At 54.2% G+C, this 27,154-nt stretch overlaps 1 protein-coding gene across 2 annotated transcripts in view; it reads left to right on the plus strand.

The window, feature by feature from the left end:
* The first annotated feature begins 19,228 nt into the window (after positions 1–19,228).
* ACE (angiotensin I converting enzyme) overlaps positions 19,229–27,154 on the plus strand; it is a 19,051-nt gene continuing 11,125 nt past the window's right edge. The window contains exons 1-13 of one of the 2 annotated variants that reach the window (XM_032429535.1): positions 19,229–19,504; positions 20,036–20,203; positions 20,796–20,892; positions 21,558–21,701; positions 22,163–22,354; positions 22,909–23,006; positions 23,383–23,555; positions 23,946–24,169; positions 24,490–24,634; positions 24,932–25,030; positions 25,280–25,402; positions 25,729–25,940; positions 26,604–26,740. In XM_032429535.1, coding sequence (XP_032285426.1) covers positions 19,244–19,504; positions 20,036–20,203; positions 20,796–20,892; positions 21,558–21,701; positions 22,163–22,354; positions 22,909–23,006; positions 23,383–23,555; positions 23,946–24,169; positions 24,490–24,634; positions 24,932–25,030; positions 25,280–25,402; positions 25,729–25,940; positions 26,604–26,740 — 2,073 coding nt within the window. In that variant the 5' untranslated portion in view covers positions 19,229–19,243. Of the gene's footprint in view, positions 19,505–20,035; positions 20,204–20,795; positions 20,893–21,557; positions 21,702–22,162; positions 22,355–22,908; positions 23,007–23,382; positions 23,556–23,945; positions 24,170–24,489; positions 24,635–24,931; positions 25,031–25,279; positions 25,403–25,728; positions 25,941–26,244; positions 26,472–26,603; positions 26,741–27,154 lie in introns of those variants that run through there. The other variant, XM_032429536.1, reaches the window with a different exon arrangement.

Here is a 27,154-nt window from a genome sequence, read left to right on the forward strand (position 1 = left end):
TAGGGCTTTCAACCCCTTCCAAAGCTGGGAGAGAGACGCCTGCTGAGGCATGATGGGGCCCCTTGGGTCCTTCTTCCCCCTGCCCCCATGGTCCTGTGGCCCTGGGCAGCAGCATTTTCCTCTTAGAAGGGAAAGAATACCCTGCCAGCTTACAGTGGGGAGGGGATGGAGGTGGTGCTCTGATGGAGGTAAGGTGCCTCCCTGGGGATCAGGTACACTGGGACTTAGCTCTAAGGGCTCAGGGCTCCACTCTCTCCCCACTCCCTGCTGCTGAGACTCCTGCCACAGAAGCTAGAGAAGCTTCCACCCTACAGCTGGGGGCAGAGGTAGGAAAGAGCAAGCCAGTGGAGCAGCACCAAGGTGCCTTCTTGAGGACAGAGGTTGTGGTCCAGGGCATTTTCCATGCAATCCTCTCCCTTCTCGAATTCACAAAGTCACACTAGACTCACCACATTCACTCTTGCCTCTCCGTTGGAATGCCCTGATCATCACTTGGCTCATTCCTTCAGATCTCCACTTCTGAGACAGGCCTCCCTGATCATCCAGTCCAGTGGCTGGGGTCGAGGTTGAGATGGAGGGAGAGGCTTTGCATTAAGTGTGCTCATGACAGCTCTGGGAAACCACACTTGGCGCTCACCCTGTTCTTTGTCCAAAAGCATTTATTTAGAGGACAGGAAGAACCAAGAGGGTGAGCAGAATGTACCTCATGAGTAGGACCTCAGATCCCCCTGGGGAACCAGGCTGATCAGGGCTGCCCTTACTAGGGTTCCCAGATTGAGAAAGATGGATTCCCAGTTAAATTCGAATTTAGTATTTTTTTGGCATCAGCATGCTCCACTTATTAGGTGTAATATACTAAAAATGTGTTCGTCATTTATTTGAAATTCAAATATAGCTGGATATCCTGTATTTACCTGGCAAGCCTACCTTGCTCCTGTGGGGGAAGGACAGGAGAGGAGCCTCCTAGCCATTCTGGTCCCTCCCAGCAAAGCTTCCCCACCTCCAACAGGCTGAATTACCCAGTTAACTCCTGTTCAGAGTCAGGTCAAGGTGCATCCAAAGCACATTCCTGTTCTGCACGGAATGCAGGCAGAGGCCTTCACCTTGGAATGCAAAAGGCATAGGAGATGAGGTTCCCCAGGCCAAAGCTCTGTAAGACACACACACGGCATTCATTCACGCTGTACAACAGTGACTTATCGCGTGCCAGGTGCTGGGCGACCCTGGGAAAATATCAGTGGACATGACAGGCACAGCCCTGGTCTCCCAGGCCTCAGCTCATGGAAAGGCAACCCAGATGCGAGGGTCCGAGACGGCTTCTGGAGCCTGTGACATAGACTCAGAGAGCGACAGGACGGCAGGGGCTCACCTGGCAGAGGGACAGTAGGGAGAGGGCAGGAGTGTCCTGGCCAAAGAAACAGCTAGAGTGGCTAGTGCGCCACGCAGGAAATAGACACGGCCTGACCGTACAGCCTCGGGGCTCCTGGGCCCCTGGCAGCAGCGACAAGCCTGAACCGAAGCCGGCGCAGGCTCTGGGAGCTGGGCCTTGCCACGGGATGGCAGATCACGGACGGACACATCCCCTGACCCGTCTACAGAGCGGGGCCCGCCTGCTGCTCAGGGCAGCCCCTGAGGAGCTCCGTCCAACTTCCTCGAAAGGAAAACGAGTCTGATTCTGAAAGTCCACGGCCACTTCGATGAGCTGAAGATGGGACTGGAATCACTCAGGGAGAAACACCTGTCTTTCCGCTTCAGGGGCAGCAGCCCCAGCAGGGGCAGCCAGAGCGTCTAGTGGTCCAGTGAAGGCGTGGCAGGGACGCAGGGGGCTGGCCACGATGAAGACAGTCACCCGGGACCGCCCGAGTTCCAGGGCGTGGGGCTGAGGGATGTCACAGGCTGTGCGTCCCAGGCTGACCCCAAAGCTGGCCCAGTCTGGGAAGACAAGACTCAGACAAACACAAGAGTAACCTGCTCACAAACCAATTTAACACTGTGGGATGGCTGGAGAAGCGAAGAGAATCAGCGTAGTCAGGCCAACCTTTCCCTCTGCCAGACTCTGAGGGAACTGGACGTGGGTTAGATAAACAGTGAGGACCAGCCTGGAGCAAGAGGGGGCACGATGGCCCTGGGCGCCCAAGGTGGGAGGCCATGAAAGGGGTGGGCTTTCCAACCTCCCAGGGTGTTTCCGTGCAGCCCCCTGGGGAGGGAGGGATCAGGAGGAAGTCTGTTTTCTCTGGCCCTTCCTTTCTTCTTTCCATCCTCCCTCCCTTCTTTTCCTTTCTTTCAACAAAGGTTTATTGGGCACCAATTTGTGTCAGGTGCTGTCTGGCCCTGGAGAAATACTAATCAATTAACAGAAGGTCCTGCTTTTATGTAACTTATATGAAGTGGGGGTGACAGATAAGTACAAAGTAAACTAACAAACGACACATACACACACAGACGTGTACACCCACACACAGAAACCTAGTTGCGTGTACCAGCAAGTGTTATGAAGAATTAATAAAGCAGGAGAAGGGCTGGAGTGTCATAGGAGGAAGGCTCTCTGAGGGGAGAGGGGTGCAGGCCCTGTGAAGATCTAGGGGAAGGTAAGTCCAGCAGAGGGAAGAGGGAGGGAGGGCAAAGGCCCTGAGGCAGGGCTGTGCATTGTTGTCAGCTCCATCCTGCCCTGCCCTCTAACACTCCCCTTCCCCCAACAGAGGACACGCTGTATAGAGAAGGTGAAACAAGAACGCCAACAGGTCCTCCGGGAGGGTAGAGGTTGAAGACGTGAGGTGTGTCACAGGAACTCAGCGGCGGTTCGTGGGGCGTCTAAGAAGTGTCCACAGGCCCATAGTTGTATCTGATTACTGAGCACATCCTTCACACAATGGAGAATCTGGATGGAGGGTCACAGTCAGTAGGGCACCGCCAAGCTCCCCTTGTCCAGCACGGCCCGAGCAGGAGACACTGGAGCCCAGCTCCGGGACCTCACTCCCCTGGGCCAGCTCTCCCCTCCAGGAAGAAAACTTGAAGAGGTTTGTATCCCAGTGGCGTCCTCCATCCCCACCTTCCTCTTTTCTCCTTGGGTAGATCAAGTCGGTCGGGCAGTCAACGAACATTGAAGACCTGCTCTGTGAGTGCTAGGGGCAATCACCATGGAGAGCGCGGGTGTGAGGCCTGGGGTGAAGGGTGGCCAGAGCCTTGGGTGTTGTCAGCAGGGGCATGGGGAGGGAGGGAAGATCCTACTGATAATGAGAGCCATCTAATTAACTCCACTAACCAGCTATAAACAGCAGGGCTAGGACTCTTGCACTTTGTCCAAAGCCTGTGATAGCTCTGTGTTCTCGTCTTGACCCTGAAAGCTATGCCAACTCTAGCTCCATACCCTCTGGTTCCTGGGCAACCTTCTCGTGACGGGAGTGCAGCAAGGGTGTGGTGGCCACGCTGAGCCAAAAGTGAGGGGTGACCAAGCCATGGCCCAGAGGGTGCCCCCAGTGGGTGGGAGATGGGCAGAGGCTTAGGCAGCATTCCCCATGCGTGGCTTTACGGCATCCCTCTCCAAGTCAGACCTCAGCTGGACCCAGAAGAGCAGGAAAAAAAGGGGGCACTTATACGTATAAGACACTGTCTCTGATGAGTGCACTAAGGCTGATGACTCTTCTAAGGTCATAACAAGTTAGCAGCATAACTGTCCTGAGTCAGAGGTTTCACTTAACCCAGCTCCATCCCTCCCACCTCCATCCTTTACACTCTCTTGACCTTGGCCATCACCTCCTACCTTGAGTGCTCCTATCAGCCCAGCTGGTGCTTTTTGAGAGCAGATTAGATTTGAAGGCACCTTGACCTTAGCTCAGAATCTCCCTTACCCAAGAAGCCATGCTCCTTTGATCCCTCCCAGCCAATCAGTGGGAGACGTTAACAAGTGGGCTGCAGCCAGGGAGAATTGCACCCCTCTCAGCTGGTCCCCCAGTTCAAATTGATACTTGTCTCTCGCCTCATTGCGCCCTGTGAGCCAGTCATGCCTCCTGCTCTAGCACGGATCCGAGGGGCCTGTTCTGGAGCAGGGGTGGGACTGGGGCCTCCTGGGCTGGCAGCAGCCTGTAGCTCAGGTCTCCTGGGTAGGCTTGCTTCAAAGTCTCACTCTAAAGCTCCAGGGCCCAAGAATGTTGCCCGAGGGCTGGCTCTTAGGTTCCAGAACCTAAGACTATATCTTTGGAAGGCAAAGATACTACTTGGAGGCTTTAGTAAGTCATCCATCCCAACATCCCATTATTCCCTGTGAAGTGAAGCCCTTTACAGCTTGAAGGGCAATGTCACGTCCTGACATTGATGGGACTTTGAGCACTCTCATGTATCTTGAGTGTTTCTCCCCTTCCAAGGGCCTCTCCTCATTTGATAAATTCAGGCACTCCCAGGGCTTGTTTTGGCCAAAGGTTCAGTCCTGGCTTCCCTTCACCACAAAGTCAAGACCCAGCTGCACCTGCCTGCACACAAGCAAATGTGGGGGCCCCATGGGAGTGAGCCCAGCTCCTGAGCTCTGTGGTGGCCCGGTGCTCTGTTTACCACCCCCATGGCATCCCCAGCGCTCAGGTGGCCAGGTCACAAGCCGTCCCCGAGATGACCAGGCCACTGCGGAGCCTGGCCCCATGCAGGTTCCTCCGTGGAGAGGCTTCTCTCCAGAAGCCCTGGCGCTCACACCCTTCTTGCCTTCTGATGTCGGAGGAGGTCTGCTAAGATAGAAGGGTCTCAGCTCACATTCTTTCCTCCTTCCGGGCATGTTGGTCAACCCTCCTCGCTCTCAAGGGGGGTGACATGAGGTGGCCTCTGTCTCACTGCAGAAGTCCGCTGCCACCTTCCCCTCAGCCTGGGACTTTCTGACAGCTGTTTAAAATGCCCTCTCAAGAGTACTCCCTAAAACAAACAACTGCGAAGTAATGAAGAATGTCATTCTCTTCCCTAGGAGTCCCTCCTCTGACCCACGTTTGATGCCCTCAGGGAAAGGGTGGGGAGGCCAGGCAGGGTCAGGGTGCTGCCCGGGGCTGACAGCAGGGCTGGAGGCCCCTCAGGGGTCCTTGGCGCTCTGAGGACTTCACCAGGGCCCCGGGCATCGACAGGTGGGGGGTGGACCCCGAGATGAATTTGCCTCCTGTGCCCGGGGTCCCACGATGGAGGCTGTGTTAGAGCCAAGAGACAGGCGCCTCTCCTCCAGCCAGCGGGAGGCTGTCGGGACCCCCAGCCCCAGGCTCCCAGCGCCACGCCCCTCTGATGGCAGCTCCCCTCCCCGCTTCTCTGTGGGCCCCCCAGGTTTCTGTCTCTGCTGCCACCCTCGGCCTGGATTCACTCTCGTCCGCCTATTTCTCAGCTTCTCTCTCGGGGCTCTCTCCCTTCCCTCCCTCCCTGTCTTCCTGGCGGACCCGGGCGTCGCGGGGCTGCCGGGAGGCGGGTGACAATCAGCAGCTCGGGTGTGCGCGGTCTCCCGGCCCCTCTCCGGGAACACTGCGCCAGCTACACACAGCCACAGGAAGGCCCCGTCGTGCTTTGGGGACAGTTAGACTCCTGAGCGCCGCCCCCCAGCCCCTGAGCTCCCCTCGGGGCCCCGCTGGGGCTGGGGGGGGGGTCGCCCGGGAGCCGTGCCCTGGGCCCTCGGAGCAGGAGCGCCTGCCCGCGGCAGCCAGCGAGGCCCGGGCCCCCCGACGGCCCCTCAGCAGCGCACGCGCGGGGGCCCGACTCCTTCTAGTCAGAGTCTCCGCCCAGCGGCCGGTACCTGCGCCGCCGCAGCCGCACGAGGCTCCGGAAGCGGGAGCGCGCCCGGCGTCCCCGGCCGAGGCCCGCGGGGGGACGTGCGCCCACGCCCGCAGTCCCACGCCCCGAATGCCCTGCGGAATGCCCGGCCTCGCTCTGGGGAAGGAAGGGCAGGCCGGGCCTGGGGGGACGACGGCTGGGGAGCAGGCAGCAGGAGGAGGGGGGCGTTCGGGGCCGAAGGAGCGAGAGAGGCGAGAGGGCCGGGAGGGGCCCGGGCCGAGGGCTCAGGGTCGGCCTGGCACTCCGGTGGGCCAGCTTCCGTAGACCGCTGAGTCGTCAGCAAAAAGATGCAGTCTGACCGAGTCGCACACACTTTTTAGTTTGCCAAGTAAAGACATTTACAAAAATCCGTTGTTTTCTCACACCACCATTTTATGAAAGAAGTAATATTTTAACCGCAAAAAAAAAAAAAAATAGAAAGGATATTTGGGATAAAAGATAATGTGACCAAGAAAGGACAACTGGCCTCTTGGCTGATATATGCTGATTGACTTTTTATATCTGACTATTCTTGTTTTGCTCCCTTTCTTGCTGACTCTCGAACACTTTATCAAGGCCAGAGCCTCCAGCGATGGGTCTCCTCCTGGGAGCACTGATACAGGGACCTGTGGAGGGCGGGCCAGGACCGGGGATGTGAGGAGGCAGGGGCCACACCAGGGAGGACTTTGGACTTCACCCTGAGGAGTGCGGATTTTATCCCTGAGATGATGAGGGAAGCGTTTTGCCAACCCATGCTGTTTTCAGGTTTGTGCTTTATTCCCAGGCTGCCCGTGAGAATGGCCCTCAGGGAGAGTGTCAGAGGGGAAGAGCAGAGGAGGGGCCCCTGAGAGAGGATGAGGGTCTGTAGGGGGGGGGCAGTGGGACTGGGACTGGGAGGGGGGCTGGGCACTGCCGGGAGCAGGTGGGGCGAGAGGAGCCGCACAGAGCCGGGAAGAGAAAGGTGTCATGTCTGTCCAAGTTCACGCAGGGACTGCAGCAGAGGTCACCTCACCAGGGGCAAAACCGGGAGACGCGGGTTTGAGATTTGGGATTAAAAATAAGAACTTCCTGACTCTAAAGAGGATGGCACTCAACGTACCCCGTGAAAGTAGATGGAGACAGTGAGCATTCTGGAGAGCAGGCGGGGACAGTGCAGTGGCTCACAGTGGGGGCATTTATCTGACTTTGCATTTGGGCTCCACCACTCGGGTGACCTTAGTCAACTTACTACCTTTTTGTGCCTTAGTTTCCTCATCTGTAAAATGGAAATCCAATAGTAGCTAACTCATAGGGTTGCTAGGAGATTGAAATGAATTAAGATATATAAAGCACTAAAAGAAAAGGATACATAAAGCACTTAGATGCTTGGCTCAATGGACATGGCCTGATATTATTGTACATTGTTGTATCTCCAGCACCCACACAGCACCCACAGCATTGGAGGGACCATTAATGTTGGTGAAATGGATAAGGAGGTATGACCGGGACAAATGCCAGGCCTGGCTTTATGGAAGGACTAGGGTCTAGGACAGGACTTTGAATGCTCCTTGGTGGGCTTGGGGCGGGGGGGGGGGTACTCACATCTCCTGAAGGTTCTCTGGGATCCAGAAGCATCTCAAACAGGCAGAAGGCAGGCAGAGAAAAAGCACAAAGGATCCCGTGGAGGGCAAGTGGACCAGAGGACCCATAGCAGCTGTGGGAGTGAGAAGAGCTGGCTCTTCAGTCACCCACCTCCTCACACCAAAGGACCGTACCCTCCAACACCGAGTCTTCATCTCCTTTCCCTCCCACCCCTCAAACCTGCTTCTAGAATGTTCCTCTCCTAGGAACATGTCTTTCAAAGCATTGTCACCCCCTTCAACTCCTCCACCCTTCCCCTCCGACCAGCCAGCCCCTGCCTCCTTTCGGTCCCACCTCCCTTGGCACACCCCCTCAATCTACCACTTCCCTCAGACTCTGCGGGACCCTAGCCCACTGTCTTTTCCCACCACCTCCAGGCCCTCTCAGTTTGTTCATCTCATCTTCATTGATGGCTCTAAGATACAAATGTGGTCAGGGCACTGCCCAGCCTGAAGCCTTCCTTAGGAGGAAGTCTGGCCGGCCACCTTGGCTTTGGCAGCCTCAGCCTCTGTTCACAGCCTAGTGCTGAGCCGCATGAATTTCTGTTTCCTCTGCTTGAAATGTGTCTTCCTACAACTGGCCCAATCAGATCAACTCCTACCCCTTCTGTCAGGGCTCAGCCCAAGCAACACCCCTAGCAGGGGCTCAAGAACCCATCATGTCTTCGGGAATTGCTTGTTAAACATCCGGGTAGTCTGTGTTGGTGAGACCATCTCTGACTTAAGCACAGTGGTCTCAGGAGAAATGTGCAGAGGAACAAGTGAGAGAAAGAAAAGCAGGGAGACATTGTTAATGAAGACCAGGCAAAATTAGGTAGTAGGAGACAGGACAGCTATGAGTCAAAGATTACTCAGAGGTTCCTGGCTGGGAGGCGGAGATGGGTTATCACTGTCCACAACTATGGCAAAGCTGAGCTTCACCCTAGGCCCGGAGTGAAGAAATGCCCCTTCCCCTCTGCCTTGCTTCCTGGAAGCCAGGGGCCTGACACCCCAAAGGCAGAGGGTAATATAGAGACAGAGTCCAAGGATACTTAGTTGCCACAGGGCATTGTCTGGAATGCCAGCATTTTTTAAAAACAGTATCTTGCTTATCCAATTTGTGCTTGACATGAAGCTGTGGGGGGAGAGTTAAAAGGAGACTTGAAAGTTAAGAAAACTTACTCAAAAGAGAGGAGTGCTGAGGCCAAGCCGAAGAGTGAATTCGACAGATATTCTGCATGAGACTGTAACAACGCACATAAACAAAGTGGTTTTCATCAGCTCCCAGGTTCCAGGTTCCGTGGGAACACTGGGGCTGACGGGCTGTCGGAACCGCCACCACCCTCTGCAGGTGCACCAACAGACTCGAGTTAACGGGATCAGCCCCCTCCTCACCCACCGGTGAGACCAGCCCTGAGGCTTTCCTCAAACAAGGGTATACAGTTTACAAGGGATGCAGAAAATTTGCAGTCTGTTCACAAGAGGGTGATCAAGTGCAGAGAAATCTGGAAACCATCTCTTCCCGGGAATCACTGAAGGTGATAAATTTCTCCTGGAGCAAAGGAGACACAGATAGACCTGGAAGCTACCTACCTCTTGTGCTGGAGGGTCGTCGTGTCAAAGAGAGGAAAGACTCACTAGGTGTTTCTCTAGAGAACAGAGTGAAGAACAGCCAAGTAAAAACGACGAGGCAGGAGATGCAGTTAGCATAAGAAACAGTTTCTAACAACTAGAGCAGCCTAGCCCACCAAGGTAGTGAGCTTCCTGTCGCTGGAAATGTTCAAGTGGAGGCAGGGGGGTGTCAAGGCTACTGTAGGCATCACTGGTAAGAGTTCCCAACCATTTTTCTCCTCCCAAACATCCCAGTGTTAAGGAATCCCATGTTTTGAAATACTGTATCTATTTCATAAGCTGTACTTATTCAAAGGAAAAAATATCCCATTTTAATAGTCAAACACCTGTCTCCTGTCAATCATCGGATGCTTAGGCAGGCTAAGCCCACTGACTAGAAGTGACTCAGCCGTGGGGGGCTGGAAATGCTTCTAAGAAGAAGAGGTGTGCCTTTCGGCCAGAACCCTCTCTTCCAACAAGGTGCCAAAACGTCCGGCCCACAGGGAAAGAAGAGAGGCAGCACTGTATGTGCTCTATGCCTTTTAGAAAACACCGAGTCGCTCCTTTGGCCACATACATGCGAATCTTCAAGAAAGGTGAAATTGTCGACATCAAGGGAATGGGCACTGTTCAAAAAGGACTGCCCCACAAATGTTACCATGGCAAAATTGGAAGAGGCTGCAGTGTTACCCAGCATGCTGTTGGCATTGTTGTAAACAAACAAGTTAAGGGCAAGTTTCTTGCCAAGAGAATTAACGTACGTACTGAGCATATTAAGCACTCCAAGAGCCAAGATAGCTTCCTGAAACGTGGGAAGGAAAATGATGAGAAAAAGAAAGAAGCCGGAGGGAAAGTTACCTGGGTTCAACAGAAGCACCAACCTGCTCCGCCCCGAGGCGCACACTTGGGCAGAACAGGTGGACAGGAGCCTGAGCTGCTGGAACCTGTTGCCTAAGAATTTGTGGCTTTATAGGTGTAAAAATAAGTTAGTAAGTAAGTAAATAAGTAAATAAAAGACCTCTGGGCTGTTGTTTGTTTTTTTTTTTCCAAAAGGAGCTTATGCCAGAGCTGGGATTTAACTTGGGGTTCTGCAAGCCGACAGGGGGGCCCGAGGGGCAGGGAAAGACTCTGGTTGGGAAAAAAAAGTTCCAGAATAAACAACTTAAGTATACAGTGGGGCTGACATGAGGCTGGGGGCAGGAGGGTACAGATTCCAAGGGGCTGTCTATGCTCTGCTCCAGAGCCTGTCCGTTCAGTAGGGGCTTTGACCATGATCTCCAGGGGACAAGATCTACAGGGAGTGAAGAGGAGCCCAGCCCAAAAGGTAAAGCCCAACTACCTTAAAAGTAAGACCCTCTGTGATTGAGACACCCCAAGGAAATGCAAACAAGTCACAAGCTGGGAATTCTATCTGCAGCACCTTGAAATGACAAGGGACTACTAGCCAGGATATTTGAAGAACTGTATGAATCAAGAAGAAAAAGAAAAGACGTGGGCAAGGGAAACAAACAGGAACCCAGAAGAAGAAGCACAAATGGCCCCTAGACACAGGAGAAGGTGTTCAACCTCATCAGCAACAAGGGACCGAAAACACATCCTCCCCACGTTAGAACTGGCACAAACTTAAAAATGCGACAAGAGTAAGTATTGGTGAAGATGGGGAGCAGCGTAGGAGTTCTCATCCTCTGCTGGCAGGAGTGCAAATCGGTATGAGTATTTTGTTTTGTTTTGTCTCTTATTTATTTTTATTTTAAGTAGGCTCCATGCCCAACGTGGGAACCCATGACCCTGAGATCAAGAGTCACACGTTTCACTGACCGAGCCAGCCAGGCGCCCCCACTATAAGTATTTTAGAAAGCAGTTTGACATTTGCACACCCTTGAACTTTTGCATGTCTTTGAACATCTGCATACCCTTGACTCAGCGATTTTACTCCCAGTGTATTCCCCAGAGCAGTATTTCTCAATGAGGACCAGTTTTGCTTTTGTTTTACTTTCCAGTATGCTGGGGGAAACAGTCGTTTTGTAAATTACAACAAAAATGAATTTCCGAAAAATGAAGTGAAAAAAAAAAAAGACCAACAATATACAAGCCCTGATATTTTATTATTCAATTCAACATATGGTTACTTATGTATACCGAGGGGATGTGTACAAGCGTGTTACTGGCATATTGTTTTGTAATAGCAAAAAACAAGAGGTAACTCACGTGTCCAGTGACAGAATTAGAGACTGGGGAAATAAATCGTGGTGTCATCAGCTGGGTGATGGACTATCACACAGTTGTGAAAATAAATGAACTACAACTCTATGCAACAGCACCCATAAAGTCTCAGAATCATAACTGTGAGAGAAAAAACTAGCCTCAGAAGACTCTAATATGCCTTTTTGAAGAAAGCTTTATCAGAGTATAATTTGTGTATTTTTTCCTTTTTTTAAAGATTGATTTATTTATGTTAGAGGGCGCATGCGGTGGGGTGGAGACGCAGAGGGAGAGGGAGAGAGAGAGTCTCCAGCAGACTCCCTGCTGAGCATGTGTCAGAACTTCATTCCTCTTTAATGTCCAATAATATTGCATGATGTGGATATACCACATGTTGCTCACTCATTCACAAGTTGATGGACATCTGGGTTGTTTGCACTTTTCGGCTACTTTGAATAACACTGCTTTGCATGCAAGTCTATGCACGGCTATGTATTTTCATTTCTCTTGGGTACATTCCTAGGTGACAGTGTTTTTATAAAATTCTTAAATAAGCAAAGCTAAACAGTGTTATGTTTAGAAATATAAAGTACTGAAGCTATTCTTTTTTTATAAGTTTTTTTATAAGTTTTTTTTTTTATAAAGATTTTATTTATTCATTTGAGACACAGAGATACAGAGAGGGAGCATGAGCAGGGAGAGAGGCAGAGGGAGAAGAAGCAGGCTCCCCGCTGAGCCAGGAGCCTGATGTGGGGCTCGATCCCAGGACCCTGGAATCATGACCTGAGCCGAAGGCAGATGCTTAACCATCTGAGCCACCCAGGCGCCCTATAAGTTTTTTTTTTTTTTAAGATTTTATTTTTTTATCTGACAGATAGACAGCGAGAGAGGGAACACAAGCAGGGGGAGTGGGAGAGGGAGAAGCAGGCTTCCCACTGAGCAGGGAGCCCGATGCGGGGCTCGATCCCAGGACCCTGGGATCATGACCTGAGCCGAAGGCAGACGCTTAACGACTGAGCCACCCAGGTGCCCCATTACTGAAACTATTCTTTAAAAGCGCAGAGAGTCGGGGCACATGGGGGGCCCAGTCACTTGAGCGACAGACTCTTGGTTTCGGCTCAGGTCATGATCTCAGGGTCCCGGGATCGAGTCCTTGTATCGGGTTCTGCGCTCAGTGCAGAGTCGGCTTGAGACTCTCTCTCCCTCTCCCTCTGTCCCTCCCGCTTGTGTGCTCTCCCTCTCTTTCTCTCTCAAATAAATAAATAAATCTTTAAAAGTGAAGAGAGTAATAAACACAACATTCAGGGGGGTCAGTCGGGGGTGCATGTGGGAGCAGAAGATGGAAAAGGGAAAGATGGGTCTCAGCTAGATAAGAATAATGTGGCAGAGGGCATTTATGGTGTTCATTTTATTGTGCTTCATAACATACATTACATTAGATATCATGTCTACATGCATATTTATATTACTTATAATGTATGTATATTATAGAAAAAGAAGACATTTTTAAAAATGAAAGGCTATCTCCAGTACCCTCATCCCATTGGGTTCTCATCTCACGATAACCAGGCCCCCACTCCTGCGGACAAGATTACACACGCTCTGGCCACCTGTCCGCACTTAGCCTGTTCACAGCTCCCTGTGTACCAGCTACACCTGCCCTCTCTCTGGCTGGTTCTCGAAGGTGGGGCGCAGCTCCTGCAGGTCCACAAGAGCCCCTCCCCAGAGGTCCGCAAGCTTCTTCCCTGAAGCTCTGGGTGGGACAGCATGTCTGCTTGTCTTCCTCTCTGTACCCCAACCCCGGCCTCGTTTACTTTGCAACATAGCATTGTCATCCCCCTGCCACAGACACATGCACAGCGGGGCTCTGTTTTGCTCTCTGCCGAGACCCCAGCACGCAGAGATGCCTGGCTGTAACAGGGTCTCAGTAAATACATACAGAGGGAAGTAAAGCAAGCCAAGCTTGTGATCAGATGGAGACTACTGTGTTATCCAACTGAGCTGCTCTGTGTTCACTGAAGGCACAAAATGGTGTGCCCTAAGTAACCTGGGAACAGATGCACCTCGGGGAAATGTAGGATTTCAGTTGGAAGTGCTTCTCTGACCCTCATGAGCACCTTCAAGGACCCCTAGGGGTCCAGGATCCCATTTGAAGGCAACTGGGCTAGGTGAGCCTTAAAGTACCCTGCAAAGCTAGGATTCCACATTTCCGTGGTGGGGTGGCCTCTGGGGGAAAGGGGTCGTACGGTCATCACCATCATAATCCAGACCCCAGATAGATAATTCTGGAAGGCAGTGGAGCATGAGCTTAGAGCCCAGGGAGGTCCGGGCTGGAGGTGTGGATTTAGAAGTTCTCCAGCTTCAACCCCACAATCTACTCTCATAATCTTAACTCTAGGGCTGCGCTGACCAACATGAAAACCACTAGCCGCATGTGGCTATTGAACGTCTGAAATGTGGCCAGTGTGACTGGATTTTAATTTTCTTTGATTAATTTTAATTTAAAAACAGAAGCAGTACAAAATGTTTTCCCAATGTGTTGAACACAACACCATTGCTTTGGTAGGATTACATTTCACTCTAACTGTTGAAAATTTAGCATCCAAATTGTGATGTGTAAAATGCACACCAGATTTTTAAGACTTAGCACACACACACAAATGTAAAATATCTCGTTACTAATTTTTGTAATGATTGCATATTGAAATGACAGTATTTTGGATATATCGGTTTAAGTAAAATATTAAATTATTATTACATGAATGCTATTAAAATGAATGTTACTGCTTTTTATTTTTTTAAATGTGGTTACCAGAAAATATACAATTCTATGTGCAGCTCTCATTATATTTCTGGTGGACAGACAATTCCACCATCACAAGAAAGTTCCACTGGACAGTGCTGGTTGAGTCTAAACAAACCGTGGTCACCTTGGCCTCCCAGCATCCTTGTTACTCTCCTCCCATACTGGGCTCCTGCTTTCTGCCTGGGGGCCTACCTCTCTCAGATTCTGCCTTCCTCCCAAGGAAGCTGTCTTGCCTATCCCCTCCAGCCTGCTGGAACCTTCTTCCTCCCAACTCCTTAGCACCTACTACTGATACCAACCTTCACCACCTGGCCTCAGGAACCTAATCTGCTCTTCACCGCATTTTTTACATTAAAGGCAATAATCTTGTATTTCTCTTTCAGGCCAGTGCTTTGCATGTAACGAATGGGAGCGGATGGTTTTTTAAAATATTAATAACATCTTGGTTTTGTGTGACAACTGACAAGGGATCGGTCTTCATTGTCTCACAACCCTTTGAGGGAGGATGGGTAAAAGTGTCTACAGCCATTTACACACGACGAAACTGAGGCTCGGAAAGGTTATTTTGCTCGGGTCATAAGGCTTGTTAAGTGTGGCCCAGATTTTTCTGGCTCCTGATCCAGTGCTATTTCCCCTACACTTTGCTTTGGGTGCCTGTATGAGTTAATGCTGAATAAATATGGAAAAGAGAGATTAGCAGAGATTAAGAAAACTAGAGCTACGTATGGGTTGGGCTTTGAGAGATGGGTAGTTTTTAGCTAAGCAAGAAGGAGTAGATGGGTATTCAGTCAGAGAACCACAGCTTCTCTGAAAACCTGTCAATAATCGGGAGATTTCTTGATGAACATAGAATGAAAGAAGTCAATATTTGGGCATATTTTTTAATAAACAGCTTTCTTGAGATATAATTCATATACTATAAAATTCCCCCTTTCGAAGTGTATAATTCAGTGGTTTTCAGTATGCTCACAGTTACGCCACCATCCCTGCTGATTTCAAAACATTTTCATCCTCCCATAAAGAAACTCCATACCATTGGCAGTCACTCCCAATTCCCCTCCCCCCAGTCCCTGGTACCCACTAATCTACTTTCTGTCTCTATGGATTTGCCTGTTCTAGAAATTTTATATAAATGGATTTATAAAATATGTGGCCTTTCGTGACCGGCTGTTTTCACTTAGCATAATGTTTTCCAGGTTCATCCATGTTATAGCATGTAATAGCATCAATATTTGTAACATATAATCAATACTTCATTTTGTTTTATGGCAGAATAATATTCCATTGTATGAATATACTACCTTTTGTTTATCCATCCATCAGTTGATGGACATTTGGGTCGTTTCCCATTTTTGGCTATTATGAACAATACCATGCTGCTTTGAGCATTTGTGTAAAAGTTTTTGTGTGGACATGTCTTCAGTTCTCTCGGGTACATACCTCAGAATGGAGTTGCAGGGTCATGCGGTAACTCTACGGTCACCAATTTGAGGAACTGACAATCAGCCTCTCACCGTGGCTGCACCATTTTACAATCCCACCAGCAATGTATAAGGGTTCCAATTTCTCCACATCCTCAAAACATTTGTTATTGTCTATCTTTTTTTTTTAATTTTTAAATTTATTTTTTTTAAAGCAATCTCTACACCCAACGCAGGGCGTGAACTCACAACCCAGAGATCAAGAGTCACATGCTCTTCCGAATGAGCCAGCCAGGTGCCCTATCTTTTTTATTTTAGGCATCTTGGTGTGTGTGAAGTGGTAGCTCATTCTGTAGTTTGATTTGCATTTCCCTGATGATTAATGAAGTTGAGCATCTTTTCATGTGCTTATTGGTCATTTGTGTATCTCTTTGGAGAATGTCTATTCAAATCCTATGCCCATTTTTAAATCGAGTTGTCTCTTTGTTGAGTTAATAAGAGTTCTTTATATATTCTGGACACAAGTCCCTTATCATATGCATGCTTTGCAAATATTTTCTCCCATTTCATGGCTCGTCTTTTTCATCTTCTTGATGGTGTCCTTTGAAGCCCAGAAGTTTTTAATTTTGACAAAGTCTAATTTACCTAATTTTTCTTATGTCACTTGTGCTTTTGGTGTCATATCTAAGAAACTACTGTCCAATCCAAGGTCGCAAAGATTTATATCTATGTTTCTTCTAAGATTTTTATGATTTTAGCCCTTACATTGTCTATGATCCATTTTGGGTTAGTTTTTGTAAATGGTATGAGGTGGGGGTCCAACTTTATTCTCTGGTAGGTGGAAATCCAGTTGTCCCAGAACCATTTGTTAAAAAGAATTTCTTCCCTCTCCCTCTACCCTGTTTAATTGTCTGGGCACCCTTATCAAAAAATCAATTGAATATAATGTAAGGGCTTATTTATAGACTCTCAAATTTTATTCCATTTTGGGACATATTTTCTAAGGGATTTTTTTTTTTTTCTCTGTGATAGCTGGTGATTCCTCCTTCCCTGGAAGAGAGGTGGAGCTAGTGAGTGGTCTCCCAAGCAGACTGCATTTCCTTTGTTGGGTCTGGCATCCACAACTCTTTGCACTGACCTAATCATAATGACCTCCTCCTATAGGAATCAGAACACCCTCCATTGTTTTGATGGCAGCTGAGAAGTAACCGACTGAGGGACCTTCTCTCTTTCCTACCTCTCAAGCTTATTACCAATATCAAATTAGATAATTCCCACAAAAGAATTTAGGAGGTCTAAAGTGCTATCTAAATGTAATGTGTATTCTTATTATACCTCTCCCTTGTGAATAAGACCTTAAAGAGAGAGAAAGAAGTTATTTTAAACTTTTACTCATTGGGATCAAGGTTGCAGCGTCAATATTATGGCAAATCCCAAATTAGTGAGCTTTGGCCCTTCCTGTTATTCTTGCAGGAGGCTGGGAGCCTGCCACCTGGAAAGAGAATATGAATGATGTTTATTCCTTTTATTCACATACCCCCCCTTCCTTGAATGAGGACCTACTTTGTGCCAGGCGCTGTGCTGAGCTCTGGGAAAACCAGAGACTAAGGCAGACCCAGTCTTGTCTCCTGGCACTGATGGATAGTGGGCAAGCAGGCTATTATAGTCAATGTGACCACTGGGAGGTGCGGAGTGACGCCTCCAACCAGCCCTGGTATCATGGGGATGAGATTATCTTCCAACCCATTTACCTTTGCTCCTATTATTTTTCAATGAGGCAGAGGCTGTTCCGTGCTGAACTCAGTCCCTAACCCAGATGTTATAAACATCACAATGCCACACAGACCTGAGAATGGACCAGCCTGCTCTACTGTCCTCCTATATCAGGTTCTCAGACGGAAGCTCTTCAGAGGCCAGTCCCGGCTGAAATCTACTTCCCTCCTGCTTTCCTTGGGTTTCTTCTCTAACAACAGAGAAAGGCTCCCTAGTTAGAAGCTAAGCCTCAGGCTCTTTTTCCACTCCATCCATCCTCCCCCACCCTGACCCTTCCTTCAGGGCCTGAAGGGGTGTGAGACTCCACACCGGGCTCCCCCCACCCCACCACTGCAAGTCACCAGTGGAGACTCCTCCCTCCCGGAAGACAGCTGCTCACTTGTGTGCACGTGGCTCATTGCCCTCAAAGCGTGGAAAACCAAGCTGTTAGGACCACCCAAGAGCCACGTGGTCCTGAGAAGGAGAGGCCAGGCGCACTGCTTCACCCTCGGCCTGGGCCCTTCCCCTTGCTAGGGCAGCTCTGGTCACAGGGGTCCACCTAGCCAGCCCTGAGGTGCACCAGTGTCCCTTGGCATGAGGAAGAGCCAGAGGGCCCCCAACTATCCACCCTCTTCCCCCCGCCTGTCCCCCCCTCCACCCAGTTTCAGGACAACACCTTCTGGAGCAGTCACCTCTACCCCATCATCTTTCACACACCTCTCCCTGGCACCATGTCATCTGATGTCATCTCAGGGGTACTCAGGTCACAGCCTCCTGCGCACCCTCCATATGACAAGGGGAGCCCATGTTTCCCTCAGAGCCTCGGGCACCGTCCCCACACAGATCCTCGGGATTCCCAACTTCCTCAGCAGCTGAATGGGTTGGGGAACCACCCAAGTTGGTCCCTTTCCTGCTTCCTCTGCCCTGCCCCTCTTCCTTCCACCACCCCTCCCACACCCTTGTCCAGGTCTGCTAGGGTATAGGGTCCTCCCACCTCTGGGGACAGACACCGTGGTGCTGAGGAGTTAGGGGAGGACCCTCAGCTTCCACAACCACCTCAAGCAGATGCCACTCTCTTCCCTCCCTGTGCTTGTCCCTTGGAGGGACACGTGGATGACACAGGAAAAGAATGATGGCTAGTGTGGAGACCTGAGGTGACTTACAGCAAGCCACTCAAACCTGAATCTTAATTTCTTCATCTGTCAACGAGGGGGTAATTCTCATCTTGGAGGCTCATCTTGCAGTCCGGGAAAGCTGCAAGTCTGTGTGGTGGTTTTCGCCTAAGCCCCTGACAGCTCGTGTCCCCAGTGGGAAAGGGGCATGGGCGCCAGCGCTCCTGTGCCTCTAGACAAACCCTCCCAGAACAGCCCCTCCGTTCTCCCCCCTTTCCTGGTAGTCCCCCCGCCAGTCCCCGGTGAGCCTCGGGGCAGCACGTCCCCCCCACCCCCCACCCCGCGCCTCCAAAGCCGAAACTTTCCGCAGCGGGTGCAGGCCACACCCCCTCCCCCTGAGGCCTGGTGAAGAAGCTGGACCGGGTGACCGATCGTTAACCCCATCTCGGCTGCACTAGCGGCGCCGCGGACGGCTCCCCCACTTTGTCCCTCCGGAGCCCAGAGAGGCCTGGGGCGGTTAGGCCGGGAGATTGAGCCCCGGAGACCGCGGGGCTCCCGGGTGCCTGCGCCGGGGCTGGGTGATGGCAAGGAGAGGGCACCGTGTGCAGACTTGGGTGTTCCGGCAAACTGCTGGCTCCCTCAGCCTCGGAGGTGTGTGTGTGTGCCGGGGGGGGGTCCCCCTTTCCAGCCTCCTCTGTGAGAGCCTGACCTGAGCCCCCTCCGCCACCCCCCGGGCTGCAGCTCGCGGGGGGCCGCCTTGGCCCCTCCCCGGGCAGGCGCCCCTGCCCAGCCGAGCCAGGAAGCGTCGGTCCCCGCCCCGCTCGGTTAGGCCCGCAGCCGGGGGACTTTGGAGTCGGGGAGGAAGCGCGGCGGGGCGGGGAGGTGGGGGTGTGTCGGAAGGCGGCGGCGGGGTTTTATAATCCGCAGGGCGAGCGCCGCGCGGGAGAAGGGGCAGCGCCGCGCACCGCGCACCGCGCCATGGGGGCCGCGTCGGGCCGAACGCGGCGGGGGCCGCCGCCGCTGCTGCTCCTGCCGCCGCTGCTGCTGCTGCTGCGGCCGCCGCCCGCCGCCCTGGCGCTCGACCCCGACCTGCAGCCCGGAAACTTTGCCGCCGACGAGGCCGGGGCGCAGCTCTTCGTGCAGAGCTTCAACTCGAGCGCCGAGCTGGTGATGTACCAGAGCACGGTCGCCAGCTGGGCGTACGACACCAACATCACCGAGGAGAACGCGCGGCGCCAGGTGGGCGCGCGGGCCCGGGGCGGGGGCGGGGCCCGGACGCCCAATCACAGGCCTGCGGCCGGGCGCTGGGGGGCGGGGAGTCACCGCCGGGCGCGCGCCCCCCGACCCCGCTGCGCCCCATCAGACGGGCGGTGGGTGTCCCAGCACGGTACTGGGCGCATGGTCCGTGCCCAATCCAAGAACCAAATGGATAAGGGCTGGCTCGCCTGACCTCGAGTCACCCCGGGTGGCAGCGCCCTGGGATGACATCGGGCTGGGTCAGAGGGTGCCGGCTCTGCTCTAGGCCCTCATCCTCTGCAGCCTCAGCCTACCCCTCTCTCACTGTGCCTGTCACTGCTCATCACTATTTACGCTCCCCTCCGCCCGCCTCTCTTCCGGCCCCAGTTTCTGCTCCACCGCTCACCTGAGGCAGATTACCCCGGCTCCTGACTCCCCAGAGGAGAGAGCAGTGTTCCCACAAGCCCCAGTGTCCAGGAGCCCCTGGCCTTCCCAGCGCCATGGTCTCCCCTGTGTCCCCTCCGGTGCCCACAGGAGGAAGCAGCGCTGCTCAACCAGGAGTTTGCTGAGGTCTGGGGCCAGAAGGCCAAGGAGCTATACGATCCAATCTGGCAGAACTTCAGCGACCCGATCCTGAGAAGGGTCATCAGCGGTGTGCGCACTCTGGGCCCTGCCAACCTGCCTGTGGAAAAGCGGCAGCAGGTGGGCCTGGCGGACCTGACGGGTGGATGCCGAAGTGGCCAGCATGCCTCCCAGGGCCGCCCTGTGCTGGCGGTGGGGGAGCCTGGCAGGAAGGGACCCTGGGATCTGTATGTGCCCTGACCGTAGGGGAAGCCTCGGTGAGCGCAGAATGGCTCCCTGCAACATTGATTTCCCTTGGAGATGGGGTATAGAAAGCGAAATTCAAGTAAACAGATGAAAAGGGGGTTTTCAAAATTTCTGCATAGTCCGGTGTGGTTTGTGGGCTTCCGAAAGATTGAGGAGGACTGAGAAGCCATCAAGGCCAGAGAGTGAGAGGGATTTGCCCTCCCTGCAAGGTGATGACCGAGCTTCGACTTGAACCCCATCCCAAATTCTAAGGACACTTGTTTCCACCTCCACAGACTGCCTCCACGGAAAGGGGAATCAGTATATTAGTGATCAGACGTGTCCTGAGTGCCACGAGGGAGGGGCCTTGCCCAAGCCACATCCCCTCTCCGGGCCTCCATTTCATCCCAGCAAACAGAGGAGGGGGCCGCCCCATTGTCCGTGGGGGCTGTTCGCTGCTAACATTGCCTCCACTCTAACCCCCCAGTACAACTCTCTGCTAAGCAACATGAACAGGATCTACTCCACAGCCAGGGTCTGCTTCTATCCCAACAAGACTGCCATCTGCTGGTCCCTGGACCCAGGTATGGCTTTGTCTCTACTTGTCTCTCTCTGCTGGGGCTTCCTGGCCCTTCCCCACGGCTCTGCGACACCCAGGAAGAGGGTGTGTTTCATGGGTGGGCCCACGGAGGGAGTGGGTAAACCCAAAGGCATTGACCTCCAATTGGGGCTGGATTGTTGGAACCCCCCACACCCCTGCTTCTCCTGGCACACTGATTCCTGAAACCTCCAACCTCCAACTCCCACCCCACCCCCACCCCCATGGATGCTTTGGCCTCTCCCATCCCCGCTAGCCTTCCTCCTGGCTGTCTGGTTTTTCCCTTTCATGGGTCCTCTCAGTCTCCCAAGGGCCCTCCACAGGCCCACACCGACACCCCCATCCACTAGGCAGCCTGAAGTTAGCCATTCCAACCAATGAGCCGTGAACGGTCTGTCTGGGTTTTGGCCTCTGGATGGCCTCTTGGTGTCCACTTAGAGCCTCACTTCCCTAGGGACAAGGGCCCCTCTTGGGTGCTTGCCTTGTATAGCTCCCAGCCCCATCCCACCCAGCCTGCAGGCGGCCCTTGGCTTGGGGGGCATCCTGGTGTTGAGGAAGCAGGTAGAGATGGTGAGGACTGGCGTGGGAGGTCTACTGACGAGAGATGCTGCCTTCAGTGGAAGCAAGTGACCCCGCTCACCTGTGTCTCAGAGCTCACCCACATCATGGCCATCTCAAGAAACTACGCATTGCTGCTCTATGCCTGGGAGGGTTGGCACAATGCAGTGGGCACCCCGCTGAAGCCCCTGTACCAGAACTTCACTGCCCTCAGCAACGAGGCTTACCAGAAGGATGGTGAGTTGACCCACCCCATCCGTGGCGTGAGCCAGTGCTTCCCTTCCCAGCTTGCCAGGTGCTTTCCCCATCCATGGTCCCCACGGAGCCCGACCCGAGGCAGACAGAGCAGCTGTTACAGAGACTCCATATACCAACTCAAGGTCTCACAGCTAGTGGATGGTGGGACCGGCTCGAGCCCCATCTGCCTTCCTCGGGGGCTGGGGGCTGCCGTGTGGCCCTCACGCTGCCCCTCCTGGCCCATGTCGGAGCCCTAGCCCTCATCTTTGCCTCTCCGGGATCTATTTAGCTGGAGCTGGAACAACCCCTGGTGGGAAAATCATAGAGCAGCCATCCCCAAGGCATTTTTTCCAACTAGCTGGCAGGTACACGGGCCCCGAGCCAGGAGGATGGTGACGTAGGAGCTGGCCAAGGAGGTGCCAGAGCCCTGGGCCTGAGCTGCACCTTAACACTCCCCCCAGGCTTCTCAGACACAGGGGCCTACTGGCGCTCCTGGTATGAGTCACCCACCTTCGTGGAGGATCTGGAGCACCTCTACCATCAAGTAGAGCCCCTCTACCTGAACCTCCATGCCTACGTCCGCCGCGCACTGCACCGCCGATACGGAGACAGATACATCAATCTCAGGGGACCCATCCCTGCTCACCTGCTGGGTAAGGACATTGCCTCACCTCCACGTGCAGCCCACGGGTCGTCCTCCTCGTGTCTCATGTTTTAGAGCACCATCCTGTGCACCCCCCCCATATGAGCCCACGTGGCTCACCCCACGACCCGGTAAAGCAGGTGGCCCTTCTCAATCATGACCCTGCTTTTCAGACGGGGAGCCCGAGGCTTGAGGCACGTAGACTTGGCAGAGGGCAGAGAACAGAGAACTGGTGAAAGGTGGAGCTAGGAGTCACACTGCAGACTTTGACTCCAGGTCCAGTGGGGGAGGAATAATCATCTTAGATTCTGTCCCAGGAAGCAAGCCCGGGGTTGGCAGTGTGAGCCCAAGTGATGCGGCTGGGGTCCCTCCCGCTGGTGCCAGGGTTCTTGCCAACCCCGGGGAGCCTGGAGCATTCGGGAGCATGAGTGGGCCTGAGGTGCCGAGCAGGCTGCTACCTTGAGTGCCGAGGGCCCGGGTGCCAGGGACCCAGGGAGCTGCTCAGTGACACACATGGGGAAGCAGGCAGGGAGCTAAGCTGACTGGCTCCCCTCCTCTGTCTAGGGGACATGTGGGCCCAGAGCTGGGACAACCTCTATGACATGATGGTGCCTTTCCCTGACAAGCCGAGTCTCGATGTTACCAGTACTATGGTGCAGAAGGTAAGCTCGGAGTCGGACCGGGGTGGGGGCAGCAGGAAAGCGTCTGCCATGGGGAGAGGGGCAGGAAGAAGTCACGGGAGGGAGATGGGTCCCCCCCTTTCTACAGAGCAGCAGCCTGGAGTGTGCGTACAAGCAGTGAGCTGGGGTCTGTGTCCGGGGTGAGGTGCCAACCCCTCCCTCCAGGACCCCACAGGTCGGGTGTGGCCAGCCGTCTACTTTTGCTTAGCCACTGTGGTTAGTAGGGGCCCTGCCTCTGGGAAGGGAGGCCACAAGAGCAGAGACTCCCTTCGTGGGCAAGGAGCTGAGCTGGAGGGGAGCCCAGTGAGCTCCCACAGCTGGTCCCTGACCTGTGCCTGCACCCCTCCCCCCCAACCAGGGTTGGAACACTACGCACATGTTCCGGGTGGCAGAGGAGTTCTTCACCTCCCTAGGCCTCTCTCCCATGCCTCCTGAGTTTTGGGCAGGGTCCATGCTGGAGAAACCAACCGACGGGCGGGAGGTGGTGTGCCATGCCTCTGCCTGGGACTTCTACAACAGGAGAGACTTCAGGTCTAGACATGGGAGGGGAAAGGGGGGTCTGGAGCTCCAGGAAGGGTGGGCAGCCTGGGCCCAGAGAAGCCAGTTCCCAGAACCACCTCTACCCCCAGCCCCAACACTGTTTGGGGGGGCTGGGTCTATTCCAAGGCTATTGGGCATATGAGACCCCTTAGGCCACCTTCCCTGGGCCGCTGTGACAGGTGGCAGCTCTATACCTTGGAGTGGAGGAAGAAGGCCCTGAGTGTGGGCTGGGGCAGGGCAAAGATTTGTGTTTCCACCAGCTCCTTCGAGGCCCAGGGCAGTGCCCAGCTGGCTCCTTTCCCTTAGGTACCAGCCTCCCCGCGCTCTGGTCCTTGCCCTGCCCTGTCCTTCACCCTCACCCTCGCCATCTCCCTGCCCCAGGATCAAGCAGTGCACGCGGGTCACTATGGACCAGCTGTCCACGGTGCACCACGAGATGGGCCACGTGCAGTACTATCTGCAATACAAGGAGCAGCCTGTCTCCCTGCGCCAAGGGGCCAACCCTGGCTTCCACGAGGCCATCGGGGATGTGCTGGCGCTCTCCGTCTCTACTCCTGCACATCTGTACAAAATTGGCCTGCTGGACAATGTCAGCAATGACATGGGTATGGGGGGTGGAGAGGACCCAGCCCGGCCCCACCTGGACCCCATTCCATCCCACAGCGGGACAGCTTGCCCACGCTCCCACCTGCCCTTCCTGTCTCTGCCTCTCCGCCCCAGGTCAGGCAGGTGTGGGCATCCACCTGGAGCCTCACAGCTCACCCCAAGTCCCAACTGGACACTGCCCAAGGGCCCTCTTCCAAGCAGGGCTCCATGGTCGTGAAAGCCGGCCTTCCCTTCTCTTCTGCATCTGCCAACCCCACCCTATCCTAGCTGGACCCCCATCTCCCTCTGACCTCTCTCTTCTCATCTCCTCTTCCAACAGAAAGTGACATCAATTTCTTGTTGAAGATGGCACTGGAAAAAATTGCCTTCCTGCCCTTTGGCTACTTGGTAGACCAGTGGCGTTGGGGGGTCTTTAGTGGGCGTACCCCCCCTTCCCGCTACAACTTTGACTGGTGGTATCTTCGGTGAGTAAAGAGGGATCAGGAAGGGCCTAACCCCAAGTGGCCCTCCTCCCTCTCCTGGGCACCCTGGAGCCTCCTGCCTCCATCAGTCCGGTCCCCTCCTCTCTAATGTTGTCTCTGCCCTTTTCCGTACCCATTCTTTCCTACCTAAACTCCCTCCTCCAGGAAGTCTTCCACAATTCAACAGAGGGGGAAGGGATGGCCTGGTGGGAATGCCTGCTTCACAGTGTTTTCTGCAAAGGCTAAGTCAGCCTGTTTGCAACGCTTATGTCCTAAGTCAATTGAACCATCCTCTTCTAGAACCAAGTATCAGGGGATCTGTCCTCCAGTTGCCCGAAATGAAACCCACTTTGATGCCGGTGCTAAGTTTCATGTCCCAAATGTGACACCGTACATCAGGTACCAGTGCCCTTCCCCCCACACCGTTAGTCCCCCTCCCCCTTCTCAGGGCTGCTCCCCACACTCTTCTGGCTCCCCACCCCCACCCAAGGGTCTGGGATTTAAGTGGGCCTCTGTCTCGAGCCAGGCTTGGTTCTCTCTTCTCCCCCAAGGCAGCCCCTGTGGTCTGGCCTCTGCCTGTGAGGGGCTGGATGGTCCCTGGGCGAAGGGCCCCCCACCATTTGCCCTAACGCCCCCTTGTGCCTGCAGGTACTTCGTGAGTTTTGTCCTGCAGTTCCAGTTCCATCAAGCGCTGTGCAGGGAGGCGGGCCAACAGCACCCCCTGCACAAGTGTGACATCTACCAGTCCACACAGGCAGGGACCAAGCTCCGGTGTGTAGGGGCAGCAGGAGGCCAAGTGGGCGATGAGGGGAGAGGGGGCGAGGAAGACGCGTCTGGGAGGCAACCAGCTGCCCATGGGAAAACCACAAGGCCCTGCTGGGGGAGGGTGACTTCCTTCCCGCCCCCTTCTTTCTTTCATCGAGGATTTACGGAGTAGGCCTTCTGGCTGGCACGGGACAGGACGATGTCCCTTCCCCCTTGCCAGAGCTCCTAGTCCCCAGAGTCTTAATGTTGCCGTTCTGGCAGGCCAGTGGGGGACAGAGGTGGGCCGGGGCCGGTATCGGACGCTGGCCTGAGCCCCCTGTGCCCACCGACAGGAAAGCACTGCGGGCAGGCTCCTCGCGGCCCTGGCAGGAGGTGCTGAAGGAGGCGATTGGCACAGATACCCTGGACGCTCAACCCCTGCTTGACTACTTCCAGCCGGTCTACCAGTGGCTGCGGGAACAGAACGAGCGCCACGGGGAGGTGCTGGGGTGGCCAGAATACCAGTGGCGGCCACCGATGCCCAATAATTACCCACAGGACATCGGTAAAGCCCGGAGTGAGGGTGGGCCGGGTGCTAACGTAAGTTCTCGGTTCTGGGCTCTGGACCCAGGCCCCTGGTCCCTGGTTCCTGGTCAGCTGCTCCCCGCTGGGCCCCGGCGCCCTGCCCCGAAGGACCACGCAGCACCCTCAGCTCATCCCAGGGCCCTGGGGTGGGAATGGGCATGTCTTGTCTCCAGCATTCTAGGGAGGGTGTGCCCAAGTCTGAGGCCCCCCCGGGGGCAGGCTGGTGGGCACACTGCTCTATGAGGTCACATTGTGGGCTCCACTCTTATTGGCCGGGGGGCTGTGGCTACAGGGCTCTGCTCTCCTGCGGCCATGGGCCAAGGTTGGGCTGCCCCAGGACTGCCCAGCCTCTTCCTCCTCCTGCTCTGCTGTGGGCACCCCATGCTGGTCCCCAGCCAGGAGACGACCCACCAGGTGACAACCAGCCAGGCAGTAACCAGCCAGGCAACAACCAGCAGCCAGACAACAACCAGCCAGGCAACAACCGACAGCCAGACAACCCAGAGCCCAAGTGGGACCGGCTGGGGGGCGGGGCGGGGCCTGCGGGGGAAGGAGCAGGAGGCCGGGGCAGCGGCAGGCTCGGGCCACCCGGCAGCAGAGGGCGAGGGGAGGCCTGTCTGTTTCCCTCCACTCTGTTCCGCAGGCCTGGTGACCGATGAGGTTGAGGCCAGAAGGTTTGTGGAGGAATATGACCGGAGATCCCAGGTGATATGGAACGAATATGCCGAGGCTAACTGGAACTATAACACCAACATCACCACAGAGACCAGCAAGATCCTGGTAGGGGCCCTGCCCGTGTCCCATGCTCATGCACACACACACACGCACGCACACACGCACACACGCACACACTCACGCACATGTGCAGCACACGTGCGTGCTCCTCCCCCCAGGGACCGAGCCTCAAAACCCAAGACAGAGCCGAGAGCAGGCTGCCCCCTCCCTCCCTCGGTGCAGGGGGTTTGGGGGAGGGGGAGGCTGTCAGAATTTGTGAAAAATCCAGATGGAATATTTAAAATAATACTCAACTTCAGGTTTGGGTGGGCATATACTCAATGCCTAAAAAGGTGGTCTTTTTTTAGCAAGCGATCTGTTGTTCGTAGTAGAATGATTTGCCCAGACACAGGGGAGGCTGCAGGTGGATTTTTAGGTTGAAAGCCCCTGTTCGCCGCCACAGTAAGGCCTAGCTGCCCC

The sequence above is a fragment of the Phoca vitulina genome, unplaced genomic scaffold, assembly GCF_004348235.1.
Source record: "Phoca vitulina isolate PV1807 unplaced genomic scaffold, GSC_HSeal_1.0 scaffold41, whole genome shotgun sequence".
Lineage (NCBI taxonomy): Eukaryota > Metazoa > Chordata > Mammalia > Carnivora > Phocidae > Phoca > Phoca vitulina.